This window comes from Buteo buteo, chromosome 9, assembly GCF_964188355.1.
Source record: "Buteo buteo chromosome 9, bButBut1.hap1.1, whole genome shotgun sequence".
NCBI lineage: Eukaryota > Metazoa > Chordata > Aves > Accipitriformes > Accipitridae > Buteo > Buteo buteo.
Window position 1 is genome coordinate 5116987 of NC_134179.1, and position 14547 is coordinate 5131533.

Sequence of the window (14547 nt, forward strand, 5' to 3'; positions counted from 1 at the left end):
GAAAAAGCTGCCATGTTTAATTCCTGTCACTCTAGCTGTAGAAGACAGTTCTTGCAGGGAAATCCCTGTTAGAGACAGTAATGGGAACCTTAGGAAATCTGCCAAAAAAACCCACCCGCGCAGCTGTACCAAACCTGTCACAGCTTAGCTTTAGAGTGATTATATTCAAATAATTCATTTCACATCTCTAAATATAGTTGGAAAGCAGTGGAGAACAAGGCTTGAAATCAACCCTCCAAGCATGTAAGAAAATTTAATTAATGGCAGAAAGAAGGGCCATAGCAATCAGGAGAGTTAGAATACTTCCCATCTACATTTCTTGCTTTCCCAGCATAAAATGTTTTTTAAATCACAACAGATTTTTTGGGGGGGAAAAAAAATGTTTCATTTAATTTTAATGTTTCCACTGAAAAACAGATATGATGAAAGTGTTTCAGTTAGAGGTAAATGACTGGCGGTGGGGAATCTAGGAAACAGAAATACACTTTCTCCCTTTTTTGTGTTAGAACATTTTGAAAAAGCTTACTTTAGTATTTTTTTAAAAGAAATATTTTTCTTAATTTCCATTTTTCAAGAAACGTTACCTTATCTTTTCTAGTCCTGTCTCATTATTATCAATGTCTGCTTCTATAACAAAACCTCACTCAAAGCAACAAATGCAGTTCTATATACAAGGGGCATGTAGGGCTCAATACTTGTTGTGAAGGTAGCTGATAAAATCTTCAGGTCCACAGACTCCCATTTAGCAATAATTCATCACACAGGACTGGATGAGTAGGATAAGAAGAAACAGATCTAATTTTTTTTTTCCCCAGAAGTGACAAAGGATTATTTTTACTTTTTTTTTAAAAAAAAAAAAAGCTCACATTTACCAAAAAAAAAAAAAAAAAAAGCCATCAGAAAAAAAAGACTACTACTCAAAAATGTCTATTTACAATCTGTGAACCAGACACTCATTTACTCTAGTTCCACTGAATTAATTACTTGTACCCATAGACAACCTGACCAGGAATTTGTACTACTCAAGTCTACTTTAACAAAATTAAATATCTACCTCTGTTCAAGTGGAGAGTTGCAAAGTGACAACAATTTCCCTGGTGATATGCTGTGAATGTTGAAGTTTCCTACACTCTGGCATCTCATGAAATTAAGAAACACTTGTGCACACAAACCTCAAGATTCACACCTGACCAATACAACAAAAGAACATGCTGCAGAGAACAGGCAAGCTACATTACTTACAATTCAGGAAAGACCAGAACACATGCACACCTCTACTCCAGAGAGGTTGCTTTCATTTGGTATCAGATAAAACCCAAAGGATGAATAAAAGAAAGAAGGGAAGGTCAAGACTAATCCTTATCCCATCAAATAAACACAAACTGCTTTTGTGTTCAATGGAGTCAGAAGTTCACCCAAGGTTTTCAAACAGTGACATCCTCCAGTGGGGCAGTGAGGCCAGCTGTGAACAATAACAAGACCTGGACACAAATTTTGCAAAAGACAACAATTTTTTTAAAAGGAAAAAATAAGAAGGCTCTAAAATACTTACTTAAAAAAAAAAAAAAAAAAAAGAAAAAAAAAAGCACCTTTAGAAACAGCAGAATGGCTCAAAGCAAAGCAAGTTTGGTAGTGGATAAAGCACAGTGCCATTGACCTTGAAAGTCTATTGAAAACCAAGGCTCACATCTAGACACAGGTCTCTTGTGAAATGAACTGGGTAACCTCGGCTCAGTTTGGGGGTTTACGGTATGTGTGCGTGATAGTAACAGCATGATAGACCCTTCTTATGGGAAGGTCTGAAATGAGTGAGGGGAAAAGAGGGTCCTGACACAGAAATCCTTCCAGATTAGAGATTGACAGGCAATCCAGTGTGAATGCAGAGATTTGCAAGCAGAGGGCAGTGTTTCATGCTAATAGTGCTAAGCAAGGGCTCGTTCTTGAAGTGAATGCCTGGAAGAATATTATAATGTCACTGTTGGCATTGAGAATCCTTGGGAAAGGTCAGCTGCAGTTTAAGTCCCTGGAGAGTTCTGCTGCTGTGGGTTCCCTTAAACAAGACCTTCATTTGGCAGCATTTTGAAGGCACCGGAACACCAGATGTTGCCCCAAGCATTGTTCCTAGAGAAGCTGGTCCATAGCTAGAAGTCAGAGCTCCTTTTACGCATGATGGAGGAGTCGTCTCAGTGGAGGTAGGTAGGTTGATTCCATCGGTACCAAGATCTGTTTGCAACATAGGGAATAAGAGCTGCAATTGCCATGTTGTTAACTGTTTCCCTTGAAATGAAAATCATTATTACTCTGTTTGTAACATTACTTTGGCCTGGCAGCCAGCAAATGATCCTTTCCTCCTAGAGGAAGCTCATAGCAAACCCCCTGTCTTTCTAAGCAACATCTTCCATATTGCTCGTGTTTTCACATACTACCTGGCTGTTGGACTTCCTCCATGTAAGAGGAGGTCTGATTCACTGCACAGGATGATCCATGACTCAGAAAGCCCAGGAGCTGTGGGTAACGCCCTCTGCTCTCTGTTGCCTTCCTACTAACACAGCATCCTTGATGCGGTGTGGCAGACACTACAATGGCAGATTGGCCTGAGCAGCACAGACTGTGGCAGAGGCATGTCCAGTGACATAACCAGAAGGGCTCTGAGCCCATATGTGTGGCTTAATGCTTTTGTAGCATCTAAAGGCAGGGCAGAGGAAAATTTTTGTTCTTGTTTCATCTGCCACTGTGGAATAGTTACTCTGCAGCAGAGCTCTCTGGGTGGCACTGCAGGAAAGAAAACCGGCTGTGGAGGGGGTTGGTTATCCAAGCAGAAACAGCAAAATAAGCCTTCCTCTGCTTTATCCACACAAGGAGTTAGTTTAGGACAGTCCTTATGGCTGTGTTTCTCTTCAGGTTTTTGTTGTTTGGGTTTGGGGTTTTTTTTACCTTTTTTTTTAACCAGCACAATTTTTCAGGCAAAACTTGCTTTACTATTTGTCTTCAAGCAGAGAAATAGCCATATCCCAAGAAGCTTTGAGTTAGATATGAAGCTTCATGTAAGAACGTGCCACCACGTAGCTCCACATTGCTGGAGTCTCTAAGGGCTTGCACATTCTTCTTCAAGGTCCAAATGCTTTTCTCCCAAACCCTCCAATGCCCTTGCCAAGGAGCAAGCTGGGCCCCCCCGCCTTACCCTGAAGAGTTGAAACTGGAAGAGTTCATTGCAGCTTTGGAGTTGCTCTGGGCTGTGCCGGGGCTGCTGGCATGGAGTGCACTGCCAGGGGACGAGGGCCTGCTGGAATTCCCTGGGGAACACGATGATGTTACTGTGTAGCAGAGAAAGCTGAATAAGACTGGGATCTCCTTTTCCTGCCAAGGACAGCCCAGGCCCAAACAATTCCACTATATCTTGTACCCACCCTGTTGTTCACCTGACTCACTGTCTGCCCTGCAGCAGCAAGGCAGAATCTGTGCGCCAGCCACAGAGCAGGTGAGGGTCTCCAGGACTGCGCTCTTTGTAGCAGCACTTGGTTTCTATTACTGTGAATTGCACTTTTCGAAGGAGGTCTCACAATGTTCTGCTGAAGAAATGCGGTAACCTACCCCCAAGCACTCCTCTTGTTTGGCTTCTAGGTATGCCTGGCTCCCAAACCTAAACACCGCAGTAAAATTTGCCTAGGATTATCCTGGGAATGTTATCGTGCCCAGGAAGCTTTCTATGTCTTCGTTGCAGTCGAGAGAAAGACTCTGCTGTTCTTACCCCTTGTACACTAGTTATGTGGGGATACTTTCCCTGGCCAAACCCAAAGATCTTATTAAGAGTGGTCTGCAAATGTGACCTAGGAACCAAGTAGTCAGAGAGCAAGAGCAGAGGAAGGAGGGAAGGAATGGTGAGGCAGGTTTCTCAAGGCTTACCAGTCCCAGGCATGGTGCTGTGCACTGGATTGACAGAAAGGGGCCCCAAGGACCCTGAGGTAGAGACCTAGAGAGAAACAGAAGCAAACAGTAAGCAGTTGGCACTATGAGGGTATACATCACAAAATGCCACTCCTTTCACATTCTGTTCAGAGTGTGCTGGCTCCCAGGCAGACTTATCTACATCTGAGGCTCCCACAGATATTTCTATTCATAGTCTAGTGTAGAAGCACCATTCCCAAATCCAGGGCCATGGAAAGAAACCAGAATGAGTATTACATGTGCTTGACACTCTCTACATAGGTCTAAATTTATGGATCAGCTATGGGAAAGCCTGAAATTATCAAACGCAAGCCAAACATTCTGGAAGTCCTGAGATACAGGTGGTAGGAGCCACTGCCCTTTGGATGTTTCAGACTGGATGTTCCCAGACAGAAACTTCCCAGCTCACTCTGGTCTTGGGCACAGATAATCCCTTTTCCTTTACAGAGTTCTTGGTGGGTGAGAATTCTCAGGTGACAATTAGTAATTTGGTGGCTGCAATCAAAGCAAGCCTGGGGCATTTGTTGTTCCATCATGATACTTTAACTACAGGCAACACGTTGTTCAGAATGACTGATGAGCAAAGGCATACTTTGTACAACACATTCACAGGAAAACTATTCACCAAAGCTACTGCTTTAAAAATTCATGGCTTGCAAGCAGCATTTTGTGTTTGTGACTGTAGACCAAATGTGTTGCGCAACAAGCGGTCAAACTTCTTGTGATGTTTTCCTGCCTTCTGATGGATAATTCCAAAACCCAGAAGATTTCAAGATAAAATATTGCTTGCGAATACATACTCTCCCTCCCACTTGCGTGTGCTCCAGCACTAATAACACCGTAGGGAGGTTCCTGCCACTTTTATAGGTGGAAGCAACTAAGCAACTACTAACTAGCAGAAATGCGATAGTAGCTTGTTATCCCCAGTAGCAACAGACAGTAAATTACAAGGACACGGTTCCACCAACTCTCACGATGGTTTCTTTTTTCCTCATCCTTCCTGGCAATGAAAATACACTTGCCAAAATGTGAATGTACCACATGAGAGAACGACAGCTGGCTCTACTGAAGTGTATTCTGCCTTTCTGCACAGATGTAAAACAACAAACTGATACGTAAATGGTTACCATTAGGTTTCAGAGTTAGCAACTAAATTGACATAAGTGGATGTAATTCTCATTCCATGGAATGCTGATTCCTCCTCCATTAACTTTGGAAAGCTTTTATTTACCAATTTTAGGGTGAAAGATTTGGGGATAGCACCCTTATTTGAATAAATTATCCTACAGTTAAACTGACCTGTACCTTCTAGGAAACTTGTATTTTCTTTCTATTGTTTTCATTAATATACTAAAAATAAGTGTTCTGTAAATGCGAACGTGAGATTCCATTTAATTTGGGATGTTGAATATACGCCCCATCCGCGGCTAGCCCGGCTGCTTCTCTGCACACTCCTGCAGGTATAGTCCCCCACTGGACTGTGGAGTGGGCTTGCCGGCAACTTGGGGACTTGTGTGTACAAGGAAATGTCCTGTCCTTTTCCAGCAAACCCTGCTGCATCCCCCCCACCCTATTCCCTTCTTGTCTGGGATGGCATGTAGAACTCCTTAATCCAGAGTCTCTCACCAGTCTGGAATTGTAGATAGGTGATTTGATGGGGGATGGCATCGGGCAGCTGATCCGTTTTTCCTTCTGGCGCCGGTTGCAGAACCAGACCCGAACCACCTCCTTTTCCATGGAGAGCTGCTCTGCTATCAAGGATATCTCCTCTGAACTGGGCTTGGGGTTCTGCTGAGAAAGGGCAGGAGGTTAAAGAAAGCCCGAAAGACCTGTAGCTTTCAGCATCAATGTATGCTTCTGCTGTTGGAAAGGCAGAGGACAAGGGTGGCATTGACTGTAAACTGGGGAGGAGAAAATTTGCTTCTAAGACAAAGGGTAAATATTTGTTTGAGAGATTATATTCTGTGAACCAGAGAGTGCCTCTGATTCAACATCAAGTCTCATGGAATCAGTGGGGGATGAGTCACAGTATCTGGCCCTGTTATTGCATAAAGCACCACACTCTTTGATCTTAACAGCACCCTAAATCATTGCTTGGGGGGAAGCTAATGACTGGTGGTCTTATCGCAACCCAGGACACACAAGCTCTGAGTGCTGTTTGTACGCCTACCTGCACCATCCTCAGAAAAGCCATTTCTTATCTTTCTCCATCCTTCATTTATAAAAGGAAATAATAGCACCTAACCTTTCTTCTGAGTCACTTTTTTCTGGTGCATTTGACTGCATTTAGCTCTATGGGTTTTGATCCGAGTTGGAGACTTGTGGGCCAAGAATACCTAGCACAGAGATGCCAAGACACTTTTCCCATTACAAAGAATGCCTCACAGTAGCTAAAAATGAGGTGCCCATAATGATCTGACAATGACTGTCTTTTGTTCTCATTAACAGTCTTAGGAGGAAATTTTTATATGATCAGATATGAGGGAGAAACCAAGAAAAAATGAGGGCTGGTCAAAAATGGTTTTGATGAAAAATTTTCAATGCACAGTTCAGTCCTACAGATTTTAAGCTCTTTTTGCTCTCTGTAGCGATTTTTCTTGAAAATCTTGATCATTAAAAAGTAAAAGGCTCCAATTCTGAAATGATTCAGCAGCAATATCTGGAGCAACTGGTTCTGTGGTCTCACAAGACCTGCTTAATGGGGAATCCGTTTCCGTGCTGCACCATGGCCATACAGTTCCCGTGACACACATCTACAGCTTGCAAAGAGAAGAGGTGGTTGCAGGAGATCAGCTTTGGCTAGGGCACTGCTCAGTGGACAATAATGGGGAGGTGTGGCGATGAAATTGTATTTCCTTTAAAACAACATTTGCCAAGGAAATAATTAGGTCTGATTATTTGTTTTTGACACTTTTCCTGTTAACCCCTGCAAGCATTTTCTAACGTGCTACCAAAACAAACAAAAAGAGAGATCTCTTTTTGAGGATTCGGTGCTACTGTGACCTAGCAAATGCCAAACTCAGACTGTGACCTAGCAAATGCCAAACTCAGTTCACAACACATTGAAAGATTTTCCCCTCACATCTTGAAATCTTTTCTCCAGCGTGGAGCGAATGTTGGTCTCAATGCTGGTTCGCTTCTTTCTTTTCCGTCCAAACATCTCATTCACTGAGGGGTACGAATTCGGAGTGCTCATGGAAGAATCCAAAGGAGCAGATTCTGGGGAAAGAGGAAGGGAAAAAGAGATATTCAAGAAGATAATGAGTTATTTTCATTCCTAGATCCTTTCTAGCAACTATGGCACCTCCTAAAATAAGTAAAATGTTCCTACATTATGGATCCTTCTGATTGTGATTAAAATTGCTTCAACAGTCCCAAATCCACCAATGATCTTGTCCGAATCAGGAAAGAAATATGAGTGCTAAAATTTTAATCAATCAACTGTATTGGGTCAAGCCACCACATCAACACTTTTTTTTTTCCTTTTTCCAGCTTGATTTCCAGCCTGCTCTGATTGGGACCACACATTTTCGAATTTTTTAATTTCACACAGTTAAAGATGTTGACTTACACCACTGGGATCAGGCCTTATGTAGCTGAGACAGCTCCTGACATGATAAATTGGTCAAACATCCAACACCTAAAGGGCTGGGTGAAGCACATGAGACTAAGGCCATTCCTACAGCGGTCTGCAGCCAGCAGAGGACACGAGCCCAATCCCGGCTGCTGTTGGGGATTCCCCTTGCAGTTATGTCTTCTTTTTCATGGGCTGATCTCCGAGCACTTTGGAAGGAGTCCCCTTCTATTCTTTCCTGTTTACACAGGGAGGGTCTGAATGGACTAGCCCAGTGATTTGCCGCAGGCCATGCAACAGAGCAAGAGGCGATGCAGGAAGGGACTGCCCCTGACACCAAATTGCAATGTGAATCCCATATTGCCAGAGAGAAAGGGCAGATGTGGTGTGATATCTAGGCTGCTATGCAACCTGCTGTGTGAGCCGCAGAGGAAAGGAGTGTGTTACTAGCCCAGCCACGGATCTGAGAGGTCTTAGCTCCAGCTCCGATTTTGCTGGCTTTTATTGGAGGTTCCTGTATGAATCTTCTTGTCCTGGCCAAGACTGGTGGCATTTCTGCATGTAATGTCACCTACCTGCATCACTCAGCCACTTCTCCAGCAGGGGTTTGAGCTTGCACATATTCTTAAAGCTCAGGTTGAGAGCCTCAAAGCGGGAAATGGTGGTCTGGCTGAAATCATTGCCATAGAGCTTCCCCATGGCAAGTCCAACGTCACCCTGCCAGAGAAGATCCAAATCACAACATGAGCTCAGAAAACCCCCTCACAGCTTCCTGCAGTCAGACCACCTCTCAGGTTGCTTTCAGAGTAGGTCCAGCCTTGTTTCCATGACCTGCCTTCCAGAGAAAGTGACTTCTCTTCCCACAACGGGAATCTGCCCCGCACCCCTGAGCCTTTGCGTATCGGAGAAGGTGCAGATAAAGAGGTCATGGTAATGAAGGAAGGTAAGGAATGGTTTGTCTCTTCATGTGTTCAGAAGGGGATGCTCCAAAGAAAGCCAAACTGTATCTAATCCAGCCCTTCCTCCATCCATGTCTCTGCCACAAACTCCCCCAGTCTAACATGTCCACATCACAAGTGACACCACTCTTCCCACTGGGGAGGCTGCTCACCTGCGTGAACCCCAGTTTGATTCGCCTTTGTTTGAAAGTCTTAGCAAACTTTTCCAGCTCCTCCAGGTCACTGGGTTCCTCAGATGCTCCTGAAGGAGTTAGGTGCTTTGCCACTTGCAAATGCTGGGGTACGTCCAGGTGGGGTTCAACCGATGAGCCAGGGAGTCCAGAACGGCCCACAGCCTGTTAAAACAACAAAAAAGATGCGTACAGTCACAACAATAGAAAAGTACACAATTTTCTCTGGCATTTGCCCTTAGAGAAGCAGCGCTTTTGTGGATGGGTGCTTGTCAGGGTGGGACTGTATGTTGGACTGTATGTTGAGGCAAGTTACCTGTGATGCCAGGCTGGGTCCCGGCTGCGAGAGGAGAAGGCTGCCCTGTTGCTGGGGGAAGGAGAGGAGGTTTGGCTGCAAAGCTGAGGAAAGAAAAAGAGATATATCTGATCAGATCAGCTCCTTCATCAGCACCTAGGCAGCTGAGCATCACTCTGCACAGGAAAGGCTCATGAAACTCTGAATGGAAAACGTTAGTTAGCTCTTGTTCAAAATAGGAGAATTTCAGCCATTACAACTGTGGATGGCTCTGAGTTGGATTACAAGAAAGGAAAGGTTCTTTTCATGGCTTTTTAGCCTGAAGGGAATTATTACAATAATGATATGGGTAAAATATCTCATCCACTGATCCCTGTGTGTAGCTCATTAAGCTAAGGCTGAACTAGGGCACAGACATTCTACATAGACATCTAACTTTGATTTTAGATGCCAAGCAGCAGAGAATTTATTACATCCTTAGTGGTGATCTCTCGTAGTGCTTAGTCATTGTAGCTGTTAAAAAAATGTGCATCTTATTTCCAATATAAGCTTTTCTGACTGGAACTTTCAGCCACTTGATCTTGTTAAAAAAATCCTGATCCTACAGTTAATCTCATGAGCCTGCCCACTTGCTGCTTTCTACTATACTTTTCATTTTGAAGTGTCATTTTGAAGCCATCTGACCCTTTCTTTTCTACCTTACTGTATTTCAAATAAATTGAATTTCTTTTGGAATATATAAACTGACACAAAATGATGAAAGGAAAAAAGAAAGAAAATCTATAAAACTAACAAAAACTAGTATTTATGGAGACTGCGTAATTGTTTAGTTGACAAACTGCCAAGTACAAACCTATATCTCTTACAGGGAATGTCCTAAAGGATTAAGTAGCAACCAAAGCAGTGTAGTTCCCTAGAAATTTAGTTAGGTTCTTCAAGTCTGTTGTGGATGAAGCCTATAGAATTTAGTGAGGATTTATAACCCTTCTTGAAACAGTCAATATATTCTATTGATTGTAACTGACAAAGATAGGGAAAACTATAGAAATTTATGGACTTCTGCTAAAAAAAAGGAAAAAAAGATCATGTCCAGAATCAATCACTCCCCCCCTCTCTCTCTTTCTGTCTTTCCTTTTTAAATTTAGATCTGAATGTGCAGGATCCCATTTATTTATTTAGATTGGTGTTTCAATAAGCCTTCTCTAATGCTGGAACAACTTTGAATTTCAAATGCAGGCTGGTAATGAGGTGCACATTTTTAACAGTGAAGGTAATTAATCACTGGAATGGCTTGCCTAGGGACATGGTGGATGCTCTGTCATTTGGAGTCTTTAAAATCATGATTGAACACCTTTGCGAAAGCTGAGCTCTAGCTCAAATGAAAATTATGGACTGGATTCAGGAATCACTGGTTTGACAGCTGATGAGATTGAGGCTGTGTTTTCGTAAGATGAAGACTTCAGCAGGAATATTCTGGCTGACAGTATTCCCAGCATCTACCTGGCTGCTTGTTTCCACCTTTACGGCACAGAGCTCTCACCCCCTTATTCAAGTGTGCCAGCATTAGCTGTTTGAAGGGCTGCACAATGAATCACATCAGGGCATAATGAATCAGACCTGGCAACTTCTCTGGTTTAAAAACAGCTTTAAAATGCAAAACCCAAATGAAAACGCATGTCCTCTTGGAAAGGTTAAGCCCACAGCCAGCTCCCTTCGGCCATGAAATCCATTAACTGATGTAGCCATCAGCCAGAACTCAGGAAACATTGCGGGTGTTCACACGACAGCCCAAGGGACAACCTTCAGGAATATTTCATGCATCTCTTTGGTATGAAGAACGCTCCACCTGTATCTGTATCAAACAGTTCCATAAAAACAATCTGTGCCTTCCCTTTCACTCCCCAGTGGCTGTGCACACACACGTCAAAGGACCAGTAAAACTTGGCAATCATCTATTTGAATGGAAGTGCTTTCACACAAAAAGCCAGCTACTGGCCAGAACATCCAGTCTTTGTCAAGTCTGGAACCAAAAGGGGTCATGGCCAAACAAGTGGCCATCTGTTGGAGGGGTTATAGCTGCCAAAGGAAGACACTTGACAGAAGAAACTCTAACTCTATAAAAGGAAGCAAGTTCTGTTTTGCAGTATAATGTGTTTCCTATCATACGTGAATAAAAGCAGGCAGTAAGCAATAGATTACCCTGACCCTGCCATTTCAAACAAACTAAATTCTAGATTGTTGGTAAATATACATCAAGTACTGTCTGTATACATCACTCAACATTATTTGGCAGAGAGGAGTTTACATACTGTGAATGAGAAGTAGGTTTCCTACTTGCCTACAATACAGGTTTTCTTTTGGAGTAATATGCACCCGTGCATTCAAGCTGCAGAGATTTTAAGGTTTTAATTCTGAATTTTGGTTCATACTGAAGGACCTCTGTGCTGGAATAAGTCAAGAATGTGAGCAAAGGACCCAAGTCCCTTTGCATCTGTCAGGTTATGGATCAAAGCCTACATTTGTCTGTCCACAAGCAGCATAAAACTTCATCAATGGTGTGCCTGTATCCCCATTGTTGGAGAAATGCCATAAAAAATATCGGCAGTAAAAATAGAAACACAGGGACTTTCTCGAGCACTCGGTTCAGTCCTCAGTCCTTTCATCCCTTTCACAGAGCTGATTACACTGTGTTTCAGAAGTAGTTAGACCTCCTGTCCTCTCCTGCCCCATGGCTTGCAGCGAGATTTGGGAACAACCACTGGCAACTCCACACCTCTCAGCTCTCATCCCCGGGTTGCCCCTGGCTCGGTTAGACCTGTTTGTTCTAGTGCCAGCATCGTCCTTCCACCAGAGCAGCTCAGCTCCTTCCCTCGATTTACTCTCCCTCTAAGGGACTTAGAGAGATCAACTCAACCTCTCCTCAGTTTTCTGGAAGAAAGGAGGAGCGCTAACCCAGCGAAGCTGGGGGCACAGGCAGGCTGCAACTGCTCCCCAAGGAGCAGGCTCCTCGCTGCTTTGCTGAAAGCCAGCCAGATGCTCTCCTGACTTCCAGAGGTGGGATGCCCACCAAGCCTGCAAAGACTGGCCCCAAGGTGGCACTCTTAGCGCACACAAGCCACAGGTGCCAGGAGCATCGATGGAACTGGACCCTTCCCGGAGGAGCTACATGCTTACGGGATCAGCCCGGGTGTGGGAACCAGCACAGGGGGAAAACGCAGCAGGGGAACAGACACCATCATGCTGGGAAAACCTAACAGACTAGATTAAAAGCACCAGTCGCAAGAAGGGAGGTTTTTTCCTAGATATGTATCTGCTTATAACAATGCCCCTTTCTGCTTTTATTGCTCTTACCTTGTTGCCCGGCCTGAGATTGAGACAGAAGAAACTGGGGCACTGACTGCATATGACCGGGAAGCAATACAAGCTGCTGCAGAGTGTGAAGAGAGCTCATATCCTACGGGGAAAAGCAAAGGGAACAACAAAACTCAGAGATGCCTGCTCATCACACAGCACCCCTCTCCTATAAAGATTCCCTGCTCTTTTATACTGTCCTCGACCCCATTCACACTTTTCATTTAACTGCCAACACACCAGATCTGTGTAATTCGTGCACTGGAGAGCTACAGGTCCAGAGGAACTCCAGGATCTGAAGTTTTTAGCTGTATAAGAAGAATTCTGTGAACATACAGACATCCACATGGAGAGTTGTCTACTTTTATCTGAAAACGTTAATCCTTGAAAATGACATTTTTGAGGCACTGGCAATCAAAACCTTGTTGTTAGAAGTAACAGTGAAACCTCTCGGATTTCAGTTTCTTCCAGATAATGTATTTTCAGAGAGTGAACTCCCTAAAATTACACAGGAAAGTGCAGCTAACTGTCCCATCTCACGAACACTGAAAGCCTATTTTCCACAGAGGGCTGATTTCCCAGCCAGCCGTGTGCTGAGACGGGAAAGGAGCAATGCTCAACAGCACCTGATTCTCTGCACCAACAGCAAATGCATTGCAATAGACACAATGCCCAGATCTGAAAATGTTTCCTGTTCTTTGCCATGTAGCTGTGACGAGTTCCCCATCCTGCATTGAGCAGAGCAGGCAATAGGTATTGAGAGATGTGGATTACATCCTAGTGCTCTTTCACATTACTGGGGTCTCAGCCCCAGGTCCTTTGTTGGGATTAGGGGATAAGAGTTTGCGTTTGCTTGGGATAGACCCCCACAAAAATAATGCCCCAATAAGACCAACTTCAGAAGAAGTACGTTTTTAAAGGAACTCATTACTTAATAAGATGAGCTCTTCAAGCTTCTCAAGAAAAATTTTGAAGCTTTGGGGAAATTGAACAGTCCCAGAATTGTGTAAGAGATCTGAATACCCGTGAAAGAATGAGGGAAGAGATTACTGAGCAGCTGTGTGGCCTTCTGGCATCTAATTCCCACTAGAATTTAACAAGAGTTAAGTGCTAAACTCCAATTTTTTACCTTAGGAAAAAAAAAAATTCCCTCAAGGAATGAATTTCTTCCCTGGCATAAATCAATTTGAGGCAACATATTCAAGAATGGCTATACTGGTTCAGAACAAGAGTTAATCTAGCCTAGAATCCTATCTCCACAATGACATTAACCAGACATTCATGAAAGAGGAAGACCAGGGCAAGCATATCTAACACTTCCCCTTGGTGTTGTCTCAGCCTCCAATTATTTTCAATTCAAGGGGTTTCCTGAGCATGGTGTGGTTTGCCTACTTAGTAAACCCTCAAAAGAAATCTCTTCCAAGTACGTGTCCAGCCTACCTTTGAACCCTTTTCTGGAGAGAAGGAAGAGGCTGAGGAGGAAGCTGACTTTTGCCAACACACATTCGCTTCTCCAATTTAGTGTCCATCATACCCTCAAGTCTCCTTTTGCCACTGTCAAAAGGCATATGTAATTTGGCAAGTGTCTCAAAACCAGCCTCTTCTCTGGAGGTTCACTAACCAGCGCCATTTCAGACTTCTGGATCCCCGAAGCAGCGAAGTCACTTACCCCTGCGATTTGGCTTCCGGGCATCATTGATGATCCCTGCACAAGGTGACCTGACCTAGAGGGGATTGTAGACTGCAAGGAGTCGCTGAGGTCTTCGGTTTTAATCTGAAAAAGAGCAAAGTAATTGTAGCATTAGGGAGCAGAGACAAGGGGATGCAGGAGGTGTGGGGCAGCTAGGAGTCTGAGAGGCTGGAAGGCATCGGGAAGGGGTTCCTTTCAGAGAAAAGTTAGAGGTCAGGACTCGCTGCTTCCATCCCTGGCTTTGTAGAAAGGCATAGTCGTTCCCCACTTCTGCTCTGCAGTTTGTGACATGGACATCGTTTTCCTGCTCTGCCAAGCCAAGGAGAGGCTTGCAGTTTGCTCAATCAAAACGCATTAATTAAAACACTTTAGGAAGTAACGAAGTTCCAGTGACTTAGCAAGGTTTAAAGCATGTGAATACTTTCCTCAGACAAAATACTGAGACATTTTGTGGAGTTATAAGGAAGACATGAAGCAATTCTTTACAGATCACGACTCACAGCCCGATGGCAGGGTTGGCTATAGATAGCCTCTCATTTTGTTCTGCAGGTAGCAGAGAACGG

At 43.7% G+C, this 14547-nt stretch overlaps 1 protein-coding gene across 2 annotated transcripts in view; it reads right to left on the reverse strand.

The window, feature by feature from the left end:
• Positions 1 to 14547, reverse strand: part of POU2F3 (POU class 2 homeobox 3) — a 44466-nt gene continuing 29919 nt past the window's right edge. The window contains exons 5-14 of one of the 2 annotated variants that reach the window (XM_075035034.1): positions 13964 to 14068; positions 12295 to 12397; positions 8965 to 9047; positions 8631 to 8813; positions 8095 to 8236; positions 7028 to 7164; positions 5572 to 5733; positions 3904 to 3970; positions 3182 to 3314; positions 1 to 2223 (exon numbers count right to left, since the gene is read on the reverse strand). In XM_075035034.1, the coding sequence (XP_074891135.1) occupies positions 2184 to 2223; positions 3182 to 3314; positions 3904 to 3970; positions 5572 to 5733; positions 7028 to 7164; positions 8095 to 8236; positions 8631 to 8813; positions 8965 to 9047; positions 12295 to 12397; positions 13964 to 14068 (1155 nt within the window). In that variant the 3' untranslated portion in view covers positions 1 to 2183. The remainder of the gene's footprint in view (positions 2224 to 3181; positions 3315 to 3903; positions 3971 to 5571; positions 5734 to 7027; positions 7165 to 8094; positions 8237 to 8630; positions 8814 to 8964; positions 9048 to 12294; positions 12398 to 13963; positions 14069 to 14547) is intronic. The other variant, XM_075035035.1, reaches the window with a different exon arrangement.